Here is a 15,342-nt window from a genome sequence, read left to right as displayed (position 1 = left end):
AATAGAATCCTTCCTCCTGCAGTTGGCTGAAAGCTCTGGAGAGCAGTGTACCTTAAACACAGATCTTGCCATACCCAAATCTTATTGAATAGGGTGGAGGACGCAAAACAGTACTGGCTTCACATCAGTCACAGAGCTATAGACACTGAAGAACTGCCTTCAGATCAGTCACAGAGCTATAGACACTGAAGAACTGCCTTCAGATCAGTCACAGAGCTATAGACACTGAAGAACTGCCTTCAGATCAGTCACAGAGCTGTAGACACTGAAGAACTGCCTTCAGATCAGTCACAGAGCTATAGACACTGAAGAACTGCCTTCAGATCAGTCACAGAGCTATAGACACTGAAGAACTGCCTTCAGATCAGTCACAGAGCTATAGACACTGAAGAACTGCCTTCAGATCAGTCACAGAGCTATAGACACTGAAGAACTGCCTTCAGATCAGTCACAGAGCTATAGACACGGAAGAACTGCCTTCAGATCAGTCACAGAGCAATAGACACTGAAAAACTGCCTTCAGATCAGTCACAGAGCTATAGACACTGAAGAACTGCCTTCAGATCAGTCACAGAGCTATAGACACTGAAGAACTGCTGAAGGTCATCATTTTTTATGATGCATATATGCAGCTCGTAAATTTCTGCTACTTAATGTGTGTGTGTGTGTGTGTGTACGTGTGTGTGTGTGTCCGCACCTAATAAATTGCTGCTACTCAGTGCTTAGTGTATTAGACTAATGACTCTTTGTCTCAGTTGAAGAGAGGCTATGGACAGGAGGCTTTATTATACAGAACACTATGGACAGGAGGCTTTATACAGAACACTATGGACAGGAGGCTTTATACAGAACACTATGGACAGGAGGCTTTATACAGAACACTATGGACAGGAGGCTTTATTATACAGAACACTATGGACAGGAGGCTTTATTATACAGAACACTATGGACAGGAGGCTTTATTCTACAGAACACTAAATGTTTTATTCCCATCACATCTTTCATATCTATAAACACTCAATCATGATCATAATATGATGAAGATCTCAATTCCTTTGGGCAAGTTTACAATTTCAGAGTCAAGAGTAAACGGTTTATGTCTTTTGAAATCCTCAGCAAGACATTTGATAGCTGTGAGTACCGATGATGGGCAGATTATGAATGAATTTGTGTGTCATACTTCCTGTTGTCTTTCAAGTCATCTTAGATAGACCAATAGAAATGTGAATAGTATATCACATTTCTCAATCGGTAGTTAGTACTGTGTTAGTACTGTTACACTGTCACCCAGAGATACTGAAGAACCGCAGTGAAAAGGAGAGCGAGAGAGGGAGAGGGGGGCGAGAGCAGGGAGGATAGAGAGAGGGAGAGAGCAGGGAGGATAGAGAGAGGGAGAGAGCAGGGAGGATAGAGAGAGGGAGAGAGCAGGGAGGATAGAGGGAGAGAGCAGGGAGGATAGAGAGAGGGAGAGAGCAGGGAGGATAGAGAGGGGAGAGAGCAGGGAGAGAGCAGGGAGGATAGAGAGAGGGAGAGAGCAGGGAGGATAGAGAGGGGGAGAGCAGGGAGGATAGAAAGAGAGAGAGCAGGGAGGATAGAGAGAGGGAGAGAGCAGGGAGGATAGAGGGAGGGGGAGAGCAGGGAGGATAGAGGGAGGGAGAGAGCAGGGAGGATAGAGAGAGGGAGAGAGCAGGGAGGATAGAGAGAGGGAGAGAGCAGGGAGGATAGAGAGAGGGAGAGAGCAGGGAGGATAGAGAGAGGGAGAGAGCAGGGAGGATAGAGAGAGGGAGAGAGCTGGGAGGATAGAGAGAGGGAGAGAGCAGGGAGGATAGAGAGAGGGAGAGAGCAGGGAGGATAGAGAGAGGGAGAGAGCAGGCAGGATAGAGAGAGGGAGAGAGCAGGCAGGATAGAGAGAGGGAGAGAGCAGGGAGGATAGAGAGAGGGAGAGAGCAGGGAGGATAGAAAGAGAGAGAGAGCAGGGAGGATAGAGAGGGGGAGAGGGGGCGAGAGCAGGGAGGATAGAGAGAGGGAGAGAGCAGGGAGGATAGAGAGAGAGGGAGAGAGCAGGGAGGATAGAGAGAGGGAGAGAGCAGGGAGGATAGAGAGAGGGAGAGAGCTGGGAGGATAGAGAGGGGGAGAGGGGGCGAGAGCAGGGAGGATAGAGAGGGGGAGAGGGGGCGAGAGCAGGGAGGATAGAGAGAGGGAGAGAGCTGGGAGGATAGAGAGGGGGAGAGGGGGCGAGAGCAGGGAGGATAGAGAGGGGGAGAGGGGGCGAGAGCAGGGAGGATAGAGAGAGGGAGAGAGCTGGGAGGATAGAGAGGGGGAGAGGGGGCGAGAGCAGGGAGGATAGAGAGGGGGAGAGAGCAGGGAGGATAGAGAGGGGGAGAGAGCAGGGAGGATAGAGAGAGGGAGAGAGCTGGGAGGATAGAGAGAGGGAGAGAGCAGGGAGGATAGAGAGAGGGAGAGAGCTGGGAGGATAGAGAGAGGGAGAGAGCAGGGAGGATAGAGAGGGGGAGAGAGCAGGGAGGATAGAGAGAGGGAGAGAGCTGGGAGGATAGAGAGAGGGAGAGAGCAGGGAGGATAGAGAGAGGGAGAGAGCTGGGAGGATAGAGAGAGGGAGAGAGCTGGGAGGATAGAGAGAGAGCATGGAGGATATAGAGAGAGAGAAAGCACGTTTAAAGGCTGCTGGTTTGGGCCTGTTATGTCTGATTGTGATTTTTCTCCATTTTGGCTCTGGTCCAGTCTGGGAACATAGCCCAGAGAGAAGAGGGGGGCTGTAAGGTGAGTGAGGGAGGGAGGGAGTGAGGGAGGGAGGGAGGGAGGGAGGGAGGGAGGGAGGGAGGGAGGGAGGGAGGGAGGGAGGGAGGGAGGGAGGGAGGGAGGGAGGGAGCTGCGTGTATGAAGGGCAGAGTGCCCAGTTTACCAGCATTGAAGGAAACAATATGGCTCCAGTTTCCTCTGCTCAGCCACTCTTCTTATGCTGTGTGTGTGTGTGTGTGTGTGTGTGTGTGTGTGTGTGTGTGTGTGTGTGTGTGTGTGTGTGTGTGTGTGTGTGTGTGTGTGTGTGTGTGTGTGTGTGTGTGTGTGTGTTTGCATTGCGAATATGTGTGTTGCATGTGTCTGGCCTGTTTGCCAGTCTGTGCTCCAGATGCGTAGAAACACTATTGTGTAGAGACACATTTAATGGTTGAAGGAGACATTTCTGTGGATTTCCTGCTAGCAGAATGGAAGCTCCACACTCTCTCAATTCAATTCAAAGGGGCTTTATTGGCCTGGGAAACATTTCTCTCTCTCCATCACTCTCTCTCCTCTCCACTCTGTAGCACAGGATGGAATCTCTACTTCTGTCTCATCTGCAATGTAGGCCTGAATATGGAGGAAATTAGCAGGAAGCAGTTCAAACAAAAACAGTGTTTCTGTCAATGAGCAAAATTTGCATATGTCTCATCCAATTTTTGCATTCAGGCCAAGTCTTTCTTGCTGACATCGTCTTGTGAACCCCTCTGATTTTGCCTTAGTTTCATTGTCATATCAAATATCTTGTTAAATGGTGGTCTTGTAAAATGCCCCCCTCTCTTTCCCCTTCCTCTTCTCCATCTGTTAAGTCAATGAGCTTTGCCATCTTCATTCAATATCTTACATTGCCAAAGTGCGATCACATAACTCTCTTTTCTCTCTCTATCTCCTCTCTCTGTTTACTTACTCACACTCTCTCTCTCTCTCTCTCTCTCTCTCTCTCAGGTAAGAGGAGGTATAAGCGTCATGAGGTGGAACAGATCCACGGTGAGGTCAGGAGGATGTGTTCTCTCAACAACGTGCTCAATAGTCAGAGGAGTTTTGAGCACGTGCAGAAGATCCTGCGTGTGAAGCGTCTCCAGCGCCAGGCCAAGACTGGCAACAACGTCGTCAAGAGGCGACCTGGTCGCCCCCGGAAACACCCTATTGATGAATCTGAACCCACCAGTTATGGGAGGGACGAAGGGAGGGGCTTCGGGATGCCGGTGTTGGAGAGGTGTGTGGACCTACCGGGTAGGCGGAGCTTAAGACCAAGTCCCATCCCCCAGCCTCTGGAGTTTTCCAATCACGACTCTATCTCAGTGGCCATTGAGACGGTGGTGCACCGAGCACGCTCTCTGGCGCCCCCACCGGCCAGAGGAAGGAAACGTAGGGGGAGGTGCAGGAGAGAGGAGGGAGGGGATATGGCCTTCCACTAGCCAATCAGACAGCATCACAGTTGCAGATAGATAGATTAACTCTGGCCTATCAGAGAGCTGGTGAGAGGAGCCAACACTGGCCAAATGCTGCATTCAAAACCAAGTGGGAAGGTAGTATTTACCACATACGACTGGAAAAATCCACAGGAACGCCTCTCCAACTGGTAATTACTAGTGGGAAACGCAACTATCGTTGCACCTAATAAGGAATTTACCTCGATAACACCATTTTCAGCAAATAAATGCAACAACAAAACATTATTTTTAAAAAGCTATGGTTTTTTAACACCATAATTTGTTTACAAGCATGATAGCGGTACTTTTAGTTTATGGTTAACGAAGCTTGTTGGCCATTAGCCAATCAGCGTTTCTCAACGAGTTCAAAGCATGTGAATGCATCCAACTGGTAATTACCCCTTTACAACTGGGTAATTACCATCTACCCACTTGGTGATGAACACAGCAATAGCAGCCAAACAGACAGCAATGCTGGGACCACCTCTGTGCACTTTGACCTAATGGCTTGTCTGTTTTTCTTCTATGATTGGATATAAGGAGAGTGACTGCAGTAGGTCTCGATGAAGGAACATTAGGAGAGGAGTAGTGTTTAACTCTGAACGAGTTAAGAGGGGAGGAGTGTTGCACTCTGAATGAGAGTGCCACTGAGGACGAACAGTGACTCTTATCATACATGTATGTGATACAATGATGCGTACCGTCCTATAATATGATACTGTATGGTACTTTATGCTACAATATCTGATACTATACGGCACTCTTTGATAAGATGCTGTATGATACTATGGTACTATACAGTATGAGATACTATGGTACTTTATAATACTCTTTATCTGAATGTGGCATTAGCCATGTCTCTACCAGCAGACTGGGGGTGGTGATTGGATAATATGATACTGTGCAGCTCTGATCATTTTTTTTGCCTTCTCTAATGAAGCTAGTTAATGACCACCTACCTTACCCCACTCACCCTTCTATCCCTCACCTCTCATACCCACAGGATCTAAGACCAGTAACTCACCCTACCCACTAGCCCTTCTACACCCTCTCCACTCCCCCTGCCCTGTCCTGGGCATGGATACTTTAAAGGCAATATGTTGGACTGAGCTTCCCTGGCTGTAGGTCTCTACAGCTGTGGTCTAACTGTACATAGGAGCATACTCCACTTTCACCCGCTTTTTACCACGGGGAAAACAGCCTATCTACATGTACTGGCTTATATCAAATAGAAGTGTTGTACAATAGACCATAAACGTCGGGATTGTTGTTTTATTACCAAAAATAGACCTGGATGGGACTCAAGACCTGTTTGTTTTCAGACTGAAGGAACCACATGTATTCATTCATTTATTTTGTGTATGAGAAGGCCATCACACACATGGGAATATCAGGCGTGTTTGACGAAACCTTGGTTTTAATGCACTATATAAACATACGCTTACATTTCATCAAAAGTCAGCACTTACATGCTTGTTCTAGCCTTACGTTTTGGCCTTGACTTCAATGGTGAATATCCATTCGGAAACATGTGCATTAATTTAATCAATTTGAATATGCAGGACGCTCAGCCAATGGTGTCAAACCTAAGCCCAAGTCTGAGATTTGATTGGACAGTGAAGCTGGAGGAGGGTTAATGATCAGTGTTTTGTAGTGAGTGTGTGGTACTCTAAAGATTCTGTCTGAGTAGTGGTTGAAAAATAACATAACACAAAATGTAAAGATTGGAATAGGAAAACCAAAGTCTCAGAGATATGTGTGTTTCACAGACTTGTCAGGTGTGGGGTTGTCAGCATTCTCAATCTGCAGTTAAACACACCAGCTAGCTATCATGTCTTCAGTATTTCAGAAAATACCAGTGGGTCAGTATTTCATTGGGGACCTGTAAATGTAATGTAAACTTGGGAAGCCTCTCCTCTCTCTGTGAGGGTCTTGTCAGCTCCAGCAGTTCTGCACGTGCCTTATGTTTGTTTCTTAAACCATCACATCTCATTTTGGGGGAATTCAAAATGGTGGAGAAGTTACTGCGATTGAAACCACGTACTTATGATTGTGCATTTACGACACGTGTGTCTTAGCAACCACAACGCGGGCACTACCTGTGTCCCTTTGCAGCCATACGTACAACAGGCCTGATTCCATTTCAGTTGCAAGCCCCTTGTGCTCACCCTGGCTCTTTGGAGTGAACAGATGTGAAAAGGCTCGGTTAAGCACTATGGGAACGAAAAATGGATCCATCACGTACACTATTACACACATCCAGTCCTTTCATATCTGAGCGCTTTGAGCAACGGTGGTGGTAAGAGCCAGGGAAAGGGGCCCTGAACTTAAATGGAACCAGGCCCCAGGCGGTGGACAGGCTGTGCCAGGGGAGTTGTATTGGGAACCATGCTGTCTTACGTAGTTGTTTGCTATGCATCAGGTCTGGCCTGGGCTGTCTGAGGGAATCCACCCTTCCACAAAGACAAATAAGTGTCTTATTTACCCAATAAAACATGAAGTCATTTAACCAGAAGTGTGAATAGTAACAGTAATAATTTGTAAAGCGTTGTGCAGAAAGTGACTATCATTTCATGTCAACTTTAGTGACTGCAGCTTCCTGCAGTGCTGCCTTAATCAGAAGTCAAGCTCCAGTACTGAAGTGTTTGTCTGTTGTAAATAGTGTCTGTTCTGTTGTGTTCTGTTGTGTTCTGCCTGCATGGATACAAACTGGGCTCAGTTACGTACGCTGGTATAGCCTAAACCTAAACCTATCGTAGACCACAGACCTATCTTAGACCACATTTGACATTAGAGCCAGCAAGACCCCATAAGTCTGTCCCTATCCATCCATCAATTAGAATGTTTGTTAAACAATCATCGCAAGCTTGAGATCCCAGGGCCTGTGCCAGCCTATGATAGTGTCTCTCATTGCACTTCAGCTAAGACCAAGAACCCTCATTGGCTAGCAGCTATACTCCCCTGAGCCAATGGGTGCCTAGTGCAGCAGTGTGTGCGTGTGTGTGGGACTTGCTCAGAGGGCATTACCAAAAATACACCTGTCCTTGTCAGTGTGTGTGTCAGCTCACACACTGCGCAGAGAATGAGCCTGAACTGGATCTCATAACCAAATTACACCTTTCACAGGAGGCCTGGATCTCTCTAAACCTTTCTAGGGTCTAAGTGTGGTCTAGATGTAGTCTAGGATTGGTCTAAGGAATCTAGATGTAGTCTAGGATTGGTCTAAGGAATCTAGATGTAGTCTAGGATTGGTCTAAGGAATCTAGATGTAGTCTAGGATTGGTCTAAGGAATCTAGATGTAGTCTAGGTTTGGTCTAAGGAATCTAGATGCAGTCTAGGATTGGTCTAATGAATCTAGATGAAGTCTAGGATTGGTCTAATGAATCTAGATGAAGTCTAGGATTGGTCTAAAGAATCTAGATGTAGTCTAGGATTGGTCTAATGAATCTAGATGTAGTCTAGGATTGGTCTAAAGAATCTAGATGTATTCTAGGATTGGTCTAATGAATCTAGATGTAGTCTAGGATTGGTCTAATGAATCTAGATGTGGTTTAAGGGGTCTATAGGCTTGGCAGCTCAATATTCCATGGTCGGTCTCTGATGTTTGAGTTAAAGCCACTAGGATCTGTCTGTTTCTCTCTCTCTACCAGCCGATGTTCCGGTGCCTTCTACAGCTGACTAGTATTGTCCCGATCCTCTGCTTTAACGCTACACAAGACCCATCGCGTGGTCCAGTACAGTCCCGTACGGTCAAGTTGGGTTTTGCGGTCTTTTGTTATGTACTGGATTCTGTATTCACTCTGGTCCAACTGTATGACTGGTATGACTCCAGGTAGAAGTTTACCCAACCCTAAATCCTAATCTTCATCATCAGGGGGACGAAGGAACATCTGGTCCTGGATCAGTGGTTAGGGAAGACCTGTGCCTCTACACTGAGACCAGTCTGACCAGTCCAGGACAGCCACTGGAGCTGAATCATACTGCATGCGCCTCAAATCACAGCCTACATAGTGTACTACTACAGAACCTGTTTAAACGCAGTGCGCTGGTATGGAGTCATTTGAGAAGCAGCCACAGTCTCTACTAATACGTGTAGTCATTAACATATATGTTATGTTTCCAAGCTTTAATGTTGTTCAACGCTGAACACGCAGATGAAGCGTCGATGAGGAAACCAATAAATGTACTTTGCAAGAGCACAAAGCTCTTAACTGTGTTGGCATATTTGAGTTTGAATACATAGTGTATTTGAACCTTTTTACTAGAGTGGGTTTTCCTTTATTAGCATGCTCCACTTGATTGTATTCATTACGATTTGAGACGGGCGGAGAAGTTGACTTTCAGTTGCATTTGGAGCAAGACTTGTACATTGTTTGATATGTTTGTTTTTGTAATGGATTTTTAATTCATAAAGCATTTTTGTACATTGTATGAATATTAAAAATGGCAAATATTTGACATGTAGACATCAGTAAATACTTAGATGCTCATGCATATGCATATATCCTTAGTATGTATGTGTAAATGTACACATATTTTGTATTTGCCTTCACTCATATACAGATATATGTCATATGCACATATACATGCAATATACTGTATATGTATAGCCATGTCTGCTGGCATGCTTCTGGTCATGTTTACTTAACATGATCTTGTCGTCTTTATTTTAATTTCTTTTCTCTTTTCTCTGAGGAAAAGCTTGTTCTTTTGCTACCGTTTTCCTGGCTGGCCGCATTGGGCACTTATTAAGATGAAATTGAACTTGTTCATGTTATTCATTGTGTGAAATAATAAATGAGTTTATTGAAAGCTGATGATGTCATTGGTGTGTTTTTTTGTTCTTCGGCCTTTCCTTGAGGTAACCTTCCACATGGAGACATGGGTTTTTGTTCTTCGGCCTTTCCTTGAGGTAATCTTCCACATGGAGACATGGGTTTTTGTTCTTCGGCCTTTCCTTGAGGTAACCTTCCACATGGAGACATGGGTTTTTGTTCTTCGGCCTTTCCTTGAGGTAACCTTCCACATGGAGACATGGGGTTTGTTCTTCGGCCTTTCCTTGAGGTAACCTTCCACATGGAGACATGGGTTTTTGTTCTTCGGCCTTTCCTTGAGGTAACCTTCCACATGGAGACATGGGTTTTTGTTCTTCGGCCTTTCCTTGAGGTAACCTTCCACATGGAGACATGGGTTTTTGTTCTTCGGCCTTTCCTTGAGGTAATCTTCCACATGGAGACATGGGTTTTTGTTCTTCGGCCTTTCCTTGAGGTAATCTTCCACATGGAGACATGGGGTTTGTTCTTCGGCCTTTCCTTGAGGTAACCTTCCACATGGAGACATGGGGTTTGTTCTTCGGCCTTTCCTTGAGGTAACCTTCCACATGGAGACATGGGGTTTGTTCTTCGGCCTTTCCTTGAGGTAATCTTCCACATGGAGACATGGGGTTTGTTCTTCGGCCTTTCCTTGAGGTAACCTTCCACATGGAGACATGGGGTTTGTTCTTCGGCCTTTCCTTGAGGTAATCTTCCACATGGAGACATGGGTTTTTTGTCCTAATTGGCACCTTATTTCCTATATAGTGCACATCTTTTGACCAGCGCTCTGGTCAAAAGTAGTGCACTATATAGGGAATAGGATACCGTTTGGAACTCCTCCATGCAGTAACCTTCATCAGGGAGAATGGAACATTCTTCAGAAAGCTTAATGCCATGCAGGAAAGTGTTATTATGCACCAGATTATACAACGGATAGTTCTGGTCCCAGATGCTGATTGGCTAAAAATGTGTTCCAGGTGTGATTTACGTTGTGATAAACACACCCGACCCCTACTCTCCGCTTCCGCCTCGTTTTACGTGTCACCCTCTGTGTGTGTAAATTAGATGGCTGCAGTAAGCTGTGCAGTGCTGCAGAGCATCTTATCACGTCCTCTGACACTTACATACACATTTTCTCACACATTGTCACGTTACATTCTCACACACTCTTCTAGCTTACAGTGCATCACGCACATATACACACACTCAGGCACTCTTAGTCTCTCTCACACACATTTTCCCCACCATTAGCGTAACCTACAGAGTATACCCTCTACTGTCTCGCTCTCACTCTCTCTCTGTTAGCTCATCAGGAGCTATGCAGGGTGGGCTGGGCTGCAGGCCACTCTGTGATTGGTGTAGGCTGAGAGCAAAGTGCCTTACCATTGGCCGCGGCCACCTTGTAAAAATCTCCTGTTTCCATGGTTGCAGTGTGAACTGCCCAAATGTGTCTCTGTGCGTTTGGTGTAGTGCTGATCGAAATGTTGGCACCAGTGTTGTTGCGCTTAAATCATTCCTATTTGATGGAACTCGGAGCTGCAGTGGTGTCACATTTAAACCACTCCCCTCAGGAGCCCATGTGTGAATGCTCACCATGCTGGCACTGTTCAGCAGTACACTCGTCTTTAGGCGACCCTAGGGGGCAGGCACCTTACGCATTTTAAACCAAAAACCTTAACCCTAACCCCAGATAAAGGACATATATAGCTCACCAAGTTTTTTTTCTGTCATTTTGTTCCCCATTGCAATTGAGTGATTTCTAGCATCTGCTGACTACCACAACTCTCTCCACAGATCTAACTGCATGAAAGGTTGCACAGTGAAATGACAGATGTACCAAACATTTGCGTATGTGTTGAACTAGACAGTAAAGGTTAAAATACTGTAATAATATGCTCGGTCACCACAGACTGTCGATGTCTGGTCACTATGGAAGGTAGGCCTGCTCTCTAGCACAGTGCATCCAAAATGGCACTGTATGGGACCTGGTTAAAAGGGTGCCATTTGGGACACAGCCATTTGGTCCACACTGGACTCGCTAAAAACATGCCACTTCGCCCGTCATAGTTGTATCGAAGACTGTCCCTGGTCCACACAGCTATGGCAGAGACTGGAGATGACCTCTGGTGGTTCGAAATGAAACTACACCCTGACTATTACTGTCCACAGCCTGACACACACACAAACCAACAAAGCAGGGCAGTGATTTGAGTATATCTGTATAGATTACAGACACTTACAATGGTTATCTCCTTTCCTTCAACTGCACTGACCAGAAAACATAGGATAGGTGAAAGCAATATGGTGGATGGTAAGATGTTTTTACTAGTTCTTTCACATCCCCTACATAAAGGACAGGTGGCCATGTTAGAGAGAGGGGGCCTCTTTGCGCACCTTTGGGTGTGTGAGTCACACAGTAGTTATTCCGCATAGCCTGTAACACTGTACAGATCTGGAGGAATCTGCTCTGCATAGAGATGGCCTCTGTTGCCACGGTGACAGTATGACTCATGGCAGTTTTGTGAGTGAAGCTGTCTTTTTAGTATGACTGTGTGTGTGTGCGTGTACTTGCATAGTCTATTTGTGTGTATATATGTGTGTGTGTGGTGCATTTCTACCTTTGTTCATTTGCTGAGCCTTCATTAGCAGATCAGTTTAAATGTTATTAATGCTCTCAGCATTTAGTTAATACATCTCGTTAGTTAGGGTAGCCTACTTAATCTCTCTATTTTCTCTCCCTCCCTCCTCTAGTCTCTCTCCCCTCCCGTCTCTACCTCCCTCCTCTATTCTCTCTCTCTCCCCCGTCCCTCACTCGCTCTTTCTCTCCATCTCATCCATTCAGTCCTTCAGCTATGTTAATCAGCTGTCTTTCTGTCAGTGGTAATTCTCTAGTAGACAGGTCTATTATACCACAGAGTCATATATTATTAATGATCCCCCACAGGGAACACACACATGCACCCCAGCCGAATGAGGTTCGAAATAGAGATGTTTCCCCTCAGGGGGTGGGCTCAGAGAGGGGGCTGCCAGTCAATCAGCAGTCAGATCAAACAGATTAGCTCATGATGTCATGCACTGTCACACCCTGATCTGTTTCACCTGTCTTGTGCTTGTCTCCACCCCCCATCAGGTGTCTCCTATTTTGCCCATTATCCCCTGTGTATTTATACTTGCGTTTTCTGTCTGTTTGTTGCCAGTTCGTCTTGTCTCGTCAAGTCATCCCAGCGTGTTTTTCCTCCAGCGTGTTCTAGTCTTCCTGGTTCCGACCTGTTTTTGCCTGCCCTGACCCTGAGCATAGCTGCAGTTCTTCTCCTGCCTGACTCTTATTAGGATTACTGATCTGTGCCTGTCCTGGACCTGTCATTTGCCTATCCTTTGTATATAATAAATATCTGAGACTCGAACCATCTGCCTACTGTGTCTGCATCTGGGTCTCATCCTGTGTCGTTATAGTACGAACTGGCCATGACTGACCCAGCAGACTCGGACCAGCTCTGCAATGCTGTCTGCCTGCAAGGAGTCACCATTAAAAGACACGAGGAGCTACTTCAGAACCTTATGGAAGGACTCCATACCTCGGCGGAAGCCATGACCAGGGTTTCAAGTCGGGCAGCAAGCCACAACGGAAACCTCCTGGATGCTCAGTAACGCGCTAACAGTGGTGCTTTTCCCCAGCCTAATCCGGCTTCCCAAGAACCCCCGCTTACCTCCTCTGTAGCGCTATGTTGGCGATCCTGGAACCTGCTGGGCGTTTCTCTGCCAGTGCTCCCTCAACTTTGAGCTGCAGCCCTCGTCGTTTCCTTCAGATCGTTTGAAGATAGCGTATCTCATTACGCTGATGTCTGGAAGAGCGATCGCCTGGTCTATGACGGTGTGGGAGCAACAATCCACCATTTGCCTACGTCTGGAGGATTTCATACCGGAGGTGAGGAAGGTGTTTGATTATCTGGTCCCCAGGAGAGAAACGGCTCGGAAGCTACTTCAACTATGTCAAGACTTATGTAGTGTGGCAGACTACGCGGTAGACTTTCGCATATTGGCTGCCGAGAGTGCCTGGTACCCGGAGTCCCTGGTTGACACCTTTCTTCATGGATTATCAGAGGAAATTAAAGACGAGCTCGCAGCTCGGGAGTTACCCATGAATCTCGACTCCCCATAGCCTTGACCATAAGGATTGATGGATGCCTAAAGGGAACGCAGGAGGGAGAGGTTTTGCCTTTGCTTCCGAAGAATTCCAGAGAGAATCCAAAGTCACCCAGGTTCCCTCGGGAATCATCAGGGACTGGCGTCTCGTCTCCTCAAGAGCCCATGCAGCTGGGGGCTAGATTGTCTCCTACTGAACGTTTATGCAGGCTGAGCTCCAACAGTTGCCTGTACTGTGGTACTTCAGGACATTATATATCCACCTGTCCAGTAAAAGGCCAGGCTCATCAGTAGGTACGAGTACGCTGGTGGGCCATACTGGTGGTCTCCAAACTCCCATTACTTGTTCTCCTCTCCATGCTATCCTGCTGTGGAGTGACTGGTCTAAATCCCTCTGGGTGCTCGTTGACCCTGAGGCTGACGAGAGCTTCATGGACGCTATCCTGGTATCTGAGCTGGGTATATCCACTCAACTCCTCTCTATTCCCATGGATGCCAGAGCATTGGACGTATGCGCCATTGGCAGGGTCACTCACAGTACGGCTCCCATTAACCTGCGAATGTCGGGCAATCACCGAGTCCATACAGTTTCTACTAACACCTCCTCATGTTCCTGTGGTTTTGGGATTTTCATGGCCCCAGAGGCACAACCCCCTGATCGACTGGGCTACTAGTTCTATCCTGGATTGGAGCCCGTTCTGCCATGCACATTCCCTTAAAACGGCACAGCCTGCCCCGGGATGTCCTCCTGCGGGCTTGGGAAAAGCTTTGGATCTCTTCTCTGTTCACGCAGAGTACAAGGACCTTCGGGAGGTTTTCAACAAGGCTCACGCCACATCCCTTCCGCCGCATCGTCCCTACGATTGTGCCATTGATCTCCTCCCGGGCACCACCCCGCCTTGGGGGTGGCTTTATTCCCTGTCTGGCCCAGAGACCAAGGCTATGGAGGAGTACATTGAGGATTCTCTGGCTGCAGGGATAATTCGTACTTCTGCCTCCCCTGCCAGCACAGGGTTCTTCTTTGTGGAAAGAAAGGACAAAACCCTGCACCCGTGTATCAACTACCGGGGCCTCAATGACATCACGGTAAAGGTCCTGGAATGGGCCATTCCGCTAACCTTACCTGTTATCCTGGCTCCCGTCGGACCATGGCTTTCATCCGACAATGATTTTGGTGGTCCACCATGGTTCCTGACATCTCCGCATTCGCACTGTGTGCACACCGAACAAGACTCAGTGGGAAGCTCCGGCTGGCCTCCTTCAAATACTACCTGTTCCTCACAGCACCCAGTCGGAGCAAGCCAATCAGGACCTGGAGACAACTCTCCGTTTCCTCGTCTCTGCCAACCCCACCACCTGGAGCCAGCAACTCGTGTGGGTGGAGTACACAATTTGAGTGTTCCTTGGGTTACCAGCCTCCGCTCTTCCCTGAGCAAAAAGAAGAAGTCAGCATACCCTCGGCCCAGATGTTTGTCCGCCTCTGTCGACGTGCCTGGAAGAGACCCTGGCTCCTCGCTATCGTCTCAGGCAGAGGGTATGGCTCTCCACTCAGGATCTGCCCCTCAGGGTGGAGTCCCGTAAACTTTCCCCCCACTTTATCGGACTTTCCCCATCTCTAAAACCCATAGCCACACTGCTGTTCGTCTTCTGTTGCCCCACACCTTCCATATAAATCCCACTTTTCATGTGTCTAAAATGAAACCTGTCTCACAGCCCAGTCTCCTGTTTTTGCCTGCCCTGTCCCTGAGCCTGCCTGCCTGCTTCTTATTAGGATTACTGATCTCTGCCTGTCCTGGACCTGTCATTTGCCTACCCCTTGCATATAATAAATCTCTGAGACTCGAACCATCTGCCTCCTGTGTCTGCGTCTGGGTCTCATCCTGTGTCTGCGTCTGGGTCTCATCCTGCGTCTGGGTCTCATCCTGTGTCTGCGTCTGGGTCTCATCCTGTGTCTGCATCTGGGTCTCATCCTGTGTCTGCATCTGGGTCTCATCCTGTGTCTGCATCTGGGTCTCATCCTGTGTCTGCATCTGGGTCTCATCCTGTGCCGTTATATGCGCTTCGGTTTCCCTTTGACACATACACTGGGTTTTGATTCTCCACCTCCCTCCCCACACTGGGTTTTGATTCTCCACCTCCCTCCCCACACTGGGTTTTG

General features: G+C 47.4%; 1 protein-coding gene across 1 annotated transcript in view; it reads left to right on the top strand.

The window, feature by feature from the left end:
* Positions 1 to 9,044, top strand: part of setbp1 (SET binding protein 1) — a 37,956-nt gene extending 28,912 nt beyond the window's left edge. The window contains 1 exon segment of the mRNA XM_042320167.1: positions 3,739 to 9,044. Coding sequence (XP_042176101.1) covers positions 3,739 to 4,211 — 473 coding nt within the window. The 3' untranslated portion in view covers positions 4,212 to 9,044.
* The last annotated feature ends 6,298 nt before the right edge of the window (positions 9,045 to 15,342 follow it).

Source organism: Oncorhynchus tshawytscha, linkage group LG04 (genome assembly GCF_018296145.1).
Source record: "Oncorhynchus tshawytscha isolate Ot180627B linkage group LG04, Otsh_v2.0, whole genome shotgun sequence".
NCBI lineage: Eukaryota > Metazoa > Chordata > Actinopteri > Salmoniformes > Salmonidae > Oncorhynchus > Oncorhynchus tshawytscha.
The sequence above is the reverse complement of the archived record's forward strand: the minus strand, read 5'-3'. Positions and strand labels throughout refer to the sequence as shown.